The sequence below is a fragment of the Rosa rugosa genome, chromosome 7 (genome assembly GCF_958449725.1).
Source record: "Rosa rugosa chromosome 7, drRosRugo1.1, whole genome shotgun sequence".
Taxonomy (NCBI): Eukaryota; Viridiplantae; Streptophyta; class Magnoliopsida; order Rosales; family Rosaceae; genus Rosa; species Rosa rugosa.
Genome location: NC_084826.1, coordinates 21,308,985 through 21,316,579, shown reverse-complemented (window position 1 = coordinate 21,316,579; position 7,595 = coordinate 21,308,985). Strand labels below are relative to the sequence as shown.

Here is a 7,595-nt window from a genome sequence, read left to right as displayed (position 1 = left end):
TCTTGGAGTGGCTTCTTCCTAGCTTATTGATAAGACATGCAGGATTCATGAACCTCATGGTGTCTGGTAGCCTTAGCTTGGAAAGATTAGAGATGGAAATTTGGGCGAGAAAACGATTGGGATCGAGTTAGGGTTTCCAAAGAAGAATGTGAGGGAAACAAATGCAGTGAGAGATATGATCACGACTACGTACTTTATATATAATGAGTCGGTTCCCAGTGTGACGGGATTGGTTACAGTGGAGTGTTGGCCAATTTTCTAATTTCTTTTGTGGGAAATCTATTATGATTTCGATCAGTGCCCTTCATTCGTATCAGCTGGTCCTTCTTATTCCTATGCCAACGTAGATTTGAATATTAAGCCAAACAACTTGGAAGTTTACTTGGAAGTTTGGCTTGTCATATTTCACATAAGACAAGTGTACGTGTCCTACTCGATCGATTTGATTGACTAATATTTTGCTAATTAAGTAGGCAAATTAAGTTTATCTTCAACCTGTTTCCGGTCAATATAGCTTAGAAAACCTGTAAGCAAATTAGCATTGAATAGAAATATTATGTGTAGTGTACTTGCTTCATCCCAAGAAAATTTGGGAGCCCATGGAGGCACAGAAAATGTATCCTCGGAGTAACTCAGATTCTGATGTTACCTTAAGTTCATCTGCTTTCAAGGCCGAAGAACCTACAAGTAAAATCGTCAAGTCATCTGGTGACTTATGTAGGGGTGAAGATGGCGCAGATACAGGTGAAATTTATGAGGATAATAATTCAAAGGAATCTAGCATGTGCAGTGTAGAAATGGATGTCAGTTGCCAGAATGGACTTTGTACAAGAGCACCGGATTCTTGCAACTCGATGCAAGGTTCTTATGAGGAGAATGGAATATCTGATCCCATTGTGAACAGCACTTCTAATTCTGATAATTGCTCATCATGCCTAAGTGAGGGGGACAGCAACACGACCTCATCTAATCATGGAAATCAGGAATCTTCATCCACCTCAGATTCAGAAGATGCGAGCCAGCAATCAGGAGGAAAAGAAACTTCTGTTTGCATTCCAAATGGTTTTACAGAGTGCAATGAAGTTGGTATTGAGAATAATCCGAATGTGAAGAGAAGGGAGCTTACAGAAAGCAGGGAATTGACAGGTCTTCCACCGAATGGGGGGACTAATCCATTGACAAATGTTCAGAGTTTTGATAATGGAATATCTGCTGCTAGCTTGGGTTCCCAGCAGCAAAGCATGCTTCCTACGATGCAAAACCAAAATGTACACTTTCCTGTGTTTCAAGCTCCTTCGACAATGGGTTACTATCACCAAAGTCCAGTTTCATGGCCGCCTGCTCCAACCAATGGATTATTGCCGTTTACTCATCCCAACCACTATTTATATGCTAGCCCCCTTGGGTATGGTATTAATGGAAACTCAGGTTTCTGCATGCAGTATAGTCCTATGCAGCAGCTACCTACTCCCTTGTTTACGCCTACCGCGGTTCCAATGTATCAACCACTCATCAATACGGAGGAGCAGTCCCAAATTTCCAAGTCAGGTGTGCAAGAATCTCCTAATGAAGCTAATACAGAGAGTTTGGATGGAACTGGACATCATTCTATGCAAGCAGCATCAAGTGGAGAAGGAGCACATGATGATAATTCTGGCAAATTACATATGGACAACGGTGGCTTTTCTTTATTCCATTTTGGTGGTCCTGTTGCTCTTTCAAGTGGATGTAATTCAAATTCTATGCCTTCGCAAGAAGAGATTGTTCGGGATTTTCCTATAAAATGTTCAGATCATATTGAGAATGTGTAAGCTGAAACCAGATATAAATGCAACATCATGTTGAACACAAATAACACATAGATACATTTAATGGAGAACATACAACCGTACATACAATTAGAATTGCATAAGATCATTACATATGATCATATTACCAACCTGAGGCCATTGTGAATGTTGGAAGCAGGAGCTTCAACAATGAAATGTAAAAATGTAGAAGCAAGATCTTCTGCACTGCTCACTCAGTATTTAGTATTCTCTATGGGGCGAGATTCTGGAAACTAGTGTAATCGTGAGAGTGCAGGGACCTACGCTTTTATAGAGGATTGAGTCCACAGCCTTCTGCCCATAAGAACAACCATGTTACAACTCAAACTCTTCTCTATATACATATCTTAACTGTTTATGTGATAAACATGAATAATCTTCTATAGCTTTATCTTATCAGAATCATTATAGATAAACATCAAGATTAGAGTCCTATACGTATACCAGTTACTTCTTGTAAATGCATTAATAGTTGCTATGTCTGTAATAAACTTGGGATAAGGTCCATTATTAATTTACATTCTCCCACTTGGACCTTCACAAGTTTAGATAGCAAGAATATTAACAAGATCAAGCTTAGTAACTATCTGAAGTGTGCACGAGATATAGTATAGTCTCTGAGATTATTTCAAGATTCTGTCAGCAACATACAATAATACTGAGCTAAGGAAGTACAATTAATCAACAGAACAATTGACTTCCAGAACTACAATATCATTACAAATTGTCACATGAATCACCAACTAGATATAACTGAATCTTACTTGAGCTCTGTATGGATCTGATTTAATGCCCTGTGTAAGTAGTCCTCTTAATGGTTCTGTGAATCATTGAACCCTTGGAAAACACAGATTTCATTGCAAAATCTGCTGAATGTGTTTCCTGTACATGAACATGAACAAAAGATGTTTCATACATCAGCAACCATGCAAGTTTATAAAGTAATAGTTGCTAGTTCAAACAATTAAAGCTTTAACTTGAAAGAAATCAGAATTGCAGCAAGGAACTTAACATCATGATGAATTCATTGAAATGAATTTTATTACAAAAGCAATGGTTCTGAAACTGAATAAGCAATACAATCAAAAAATTTCAAAAGAACTCCCACTGAAATCAGCAATCAAAGCTATGAACAACTCCTATAGCTTCAGTGTGTTTCTGGAAAACCACAACTGAAAGGGCCTTGGTGAAAGGATCAGCTAATTGTGAATGAGTATCTATGTTAGCTATTTCAATCTCACCATGCTTAACCCTCTCTCTAACACTATAAAACTTCAAATCTATGTGCTTCGAGTTAGAGGATCTTTTGTTGTTTTTGGTGAAGAAAACTGCAGCAGTGTTGTCGCAAAAAATCCTTAAGGGTCTCTCAACAATAGAATCAACCATGTCTGTTTGCAACAAAAAATTCTTCAGCCATAAACCCTCACACACTCCCTCATAAATTGCAAGGCACTCTGCTTGCATTGTGGATGTGGCAGTGAGAGATTGCTTCACACTCCTCCAAGCAATAGCTCCTCCAGCTAGCATGTAAACGTATCCGGAAGTGGACTTTCCAGAATGTGGATAGCTTCCAGCAAAATCTGAGTCAGTGTAGCCTACAACTTCCAACTGATTGACTCTTCTGTAGACTAGCATATGACTTTTGGTTCGCTGCAAGTACCTAAGTACTTTCTTGCCAGCAACCCAGTGCTTGTGCCCTGGGTTTGATTGAAACCTTGCTAGTAACCCCACTGCATAGGCCAAATCTGGTCTTGTGCACACTTGTGCGTACATTAGGCTTCCTATAAGCCTTGCATAGGGTTTGTTCTTCATCTCTTCTCTTTCCAACTTACTGCTAGGACATTGATCTTTATTCAGTTTGTCTCCCTTAGATATAGGAGCATCACCAGCTGAGCATTGTTGCATCTCAAATCTCTTTAAAACCTTGCTGATGTAGCTCTGTTGTGAAAGTCCTAGCAGTTTTCTGGTCCTATCTCTCTTAATCTCTATCCCAAGAACAAAGGAAGCTTCACCAAGGTCCTTCATATCAAAGTGTTTTGACAAGAAGGCTTTGGTTTCATTCAGCAAATTTATATCACTACTCGCCAACAATATGTCATCTACATAAAGTATCAGAAAAATAAAACTTCCTCCCTTTCTCTTCATGTACACACACTCATCCACAATGTTCTCCGTAAAACCATATGAACTCACAACTGCATCAAATTTCAAATACCATTGCCTCGATGCTTGCTTCAGTCCATAAATAGACTTGCTTAATCTGCAGACTAGGTTTTCTGTTCCTGGTTCAACAAAACCTTCAGGCTGCTTCATATAAATTTCCTCCTCCAATTCTCCATTCAGAAAGGCTGTTTTTACATCCATTTGATGTAATTCCATGTCATAATGAGCTACTAGAGCCATTATGATTCTGAATGCATCCTTAGTAGACACAGGAGAGAAGGTTTCAGTGAAATCAACTCCTTCCTGTTGTGTATACCCCTTTGCCACTAGTCTAGCCTTATATCTTTCCACACTCCCATCTGCACAACGTTTGGTTTTGAAAACCCATTTGCACCCTATAGCTTTGTGGTTCCCTTTTGGTTCGACAAGATTCCAGACTTTATTAGTTCTCATAGACTCCAGTTCTGCTATCATTGCTTCAAACCATTTGTCAGCATGTTCACTCTCCATTGCCTGCTTATAAGTCAAGGGATCATTGTCATCACCAGTATCTTCTTCTACTTCTTGCAAGTACACTATATAATCTGTTGGAATCGCAGACTTTCTCTCTCTTTGTGATCTTCTCAACTCTTGTGCAGGCGCTTCTAAGTTTGCTTGATTCTGTGCAATGTTTTCTGGTTCAGGTATGGCTGGTTCTGGTTCATTTTGGTACTCTACTATCGCTGGTTCTGGTTGATTTTGATTCTCAACTATCGCTGGTTCTGGTATGATCTCAGTTCCCAATTGATTTGAGAATTGTAAAGGCTCAAGTGGCATAGAAACATTATTTTCTATGACATTTTCTTCAGGTAATTCTTCAAATTCCAGCTCCAAATCTTCAAAGTCATGGGAGTAACACATTTCTTCTACAAAAACTGCCTTAGAAGTCTCAATGATCCTAGTAGTGTGAGCTGGGCAGTAGAATTTAAAACCCTTGGACTTTTCAGAATAGCCTATAAAGTAGGCACTCACAGTCTTCGAGTCCAGTTTTGACTCTTGTGGATTGTAAAGCCTGGCTTCCGCTTTGCAACCCCACACATGGGTGTGATTTAGGCTAGGCTTTCGTTTGTTCCAATGCTCAAAAGGAGTTTTTGACACAGATTTAGTAGGGGTTCTGTTGGTAAGATAGTTGGCTGTTTTTAATGCTTCTCCCCACAACATTCTTGGAAGTCCAGAAGTACACATCATGCTTCTGATCATATTCAAGAGAGTTCTATTCTTCCTCTCTGCAACTCCATTCTGTTCCGGAGTCCCTGGTGTGGTATATTGAGCCACAATGCCATGCTCTTGCAAATATAAGGCAAAAGCACCCTTATTTTGACCAGCCTCTGTGTACCTTCCATAGTATTCTCCCCCTCTATCTGATCTAACCACTTTAATCTGCTTTTCTAATTGTTTTTCTACTTCTGTTCTGAAAATTTTGAATTTTTCCAAAGCTTGAGACTTTTCTGATAATAAGTAGACATAGCAGAATCTAGAATGGTCGTCAATGAATGTGATGAAATACCTATTTCCACATATTGTATGATGTGAAAAAGGTCCACAAATGTCAGTGTGGATTAACTCAAGCAACTCTGTACTTCTAGTAGCTCCCTTCTTCCTACTGTTTGTCATTTTTCCTTTGACACACTCAATACAGGTTTCTAAATCACTGAAATCCAGTTCAGGCAAAACGTTTTCTTTAACAAGTAGTTGCAGTCTCTCTTTTGAAACGTGTCCCAACCTTCTATGCCATAAAAAAGCAGATTTCTCATTAAATTTTCTCTTATTTCCAGTCAGTTTTTGTGAATCTTCAATCAGTAATAATTCCTTTGGACAGGTGCAGTTTACTTTCCAATAATCATTCACCATATGAGCAGAACCAATATAAGTAGAAGCACGAAGGATTTTTATTCCACTAGCCAAATCAGCAGTAAAGCTGTAACCAGCTTTTACAAGAAGGGAAAAAGAAACTAAGTTCCTTCGAATTGAAGGAATGTAATAAACTTCTTCTAAATCCAGAAAACTACCACTATCTAAGACTAATCTGAGCGTGCCTATAGCTCTGACAGCCACCTTCATGCCATTCCCTGCGCAGACATTGTCCTCACTCCTTTTTGGGATTCTCTTCCTTAGAAAACCCTGCATTGAGTTAACAACATGAATCGGTGAGCCTGAATCCAGCCAATAAGAATCAGGAGTAACATCTACTAGGTTTATTTCTATCGGAAGTAAGATTTTACCTTTCTTTGCCATCCATTTCTTGAAAGAATGGCACTCCCTCTTCAGATGACCCTCTTTCTTACAAAAGAAACATTTGGTGCTACTGGTCCTCTTGGTTTTTGGGTGAACAAAAGGCTTTTTCACTCCAGAAGTTGACGGTTTGCTAGAGTCACTCACACTGACAGCTTTTCCCTTTCCCTTATACTTCTGCCACTGAGGCTTGTTCACTAGGTTCACAGTTACAGCCTTATCCCTCTTCATCCTGTCTTCTTCTTGAACACAGACTGCAATAAGCTCGTTCAGATTCCACTTATCCTTTTGAGCATTGTAAGTGGTTTTCAGCTGGTTAAACTGAGAGGGCAACGAGTTCAGGGCCTGATGCACAATGAACTGGTCATCTAAAGGCATGTCCAAGTCTTTGAGCTTTGAGGTGGTGTCAATCAACTTCATAATATGTTCTCTCATTCCTACAGTCCCATTATATTTCATGGTGGTCAGGGAGTCGAGCAAAACAGCAGTTTCAGCTTTGGCATTTTGAGTAAATTTCTCAGCAATGGAGTCCAGAAACTCCCTTGCAGTTGGCTGGTCAGCTATGCTACCCTTGACAATATCAGTCATCAATCTCTTCATGATCAGCAGTGACATTCTATTTGCTCTCGCCCATTCATTAAACTTAGCTCTATCCAAATCACTGCTTACATCAGTAAGCACTGGTGCAGCATCAGTAAGGCAAAAGTCAATTCCAGTCAGCCCTAGGTAGATCTCTATGTCCGATCTCCACTTCTTATAGTTAGTTCCATTCAGAGGCTCGATGGTAGCTAGGCTTAGTCCTGAGTTGTAAGCTGAAAATAAGAAAAGAAAAGTCTAAGTCTTTCTTTCTTATTAAGTTTTATGGAGTCTTATGAAATAAAGATGAAGAACATAGAAAATACACGAAACACAAAACCACAAAAGTAGTGGAAAGGCAATTCAAAATAGCATAGTTGTAAAACACAGAATCAATCAAGCCCCAAAATTCCTTTATTCATTATCAAGCTTCCCTGTTGTGAAAAGACATGACAATTATTAAGTTCTAAATTACAAAACCAGTAAAACCGAGCAATGTTATTTGTATGTTCAGTCAGTACCTGTGTGGCAAGAAAAGAACAAGCAAAACTGAATATATACTCAATATTACTGTAATGTACTGCATTTTATTCTAAAACATGTAATAAAGTTTATCCTCCTGTGGGAGACACAGTCATGTTTTAAAGCAAAATACACAAACTTTCAGTTCTGTAACTCAATGATCAGTGAAAATCTCAACGATGGTTTGCTGTATGCAAAATTCACCGTAGAAACCCTCATAATCTAGAACCGATA

At 39.0% G+C, this 7,595-nt stretch overlaps 1 protein-coding gene across 1 annotated transcript; it reads left to right on the top strand.

The window, feature by feature from the left end:
- The first annotated feature begins 564 nt into the window (after window positions 1-564).
- On the top strand, window positions 565-1,811 carry LOC133723037 (uncharacterized). The gene has a single exon (XM_062149875.1). The coding sequence runs from the start codon at window positions 600-602 to the stop codon at window positions 1,809-1,811; it is 1,212 nt and encodes a 403-aa protein (XP_062005859.1). The 5' UTR covers window positions 565-599.
- Window positions 1,812-7,595: the final 5,784 nt, after the last annotated feature.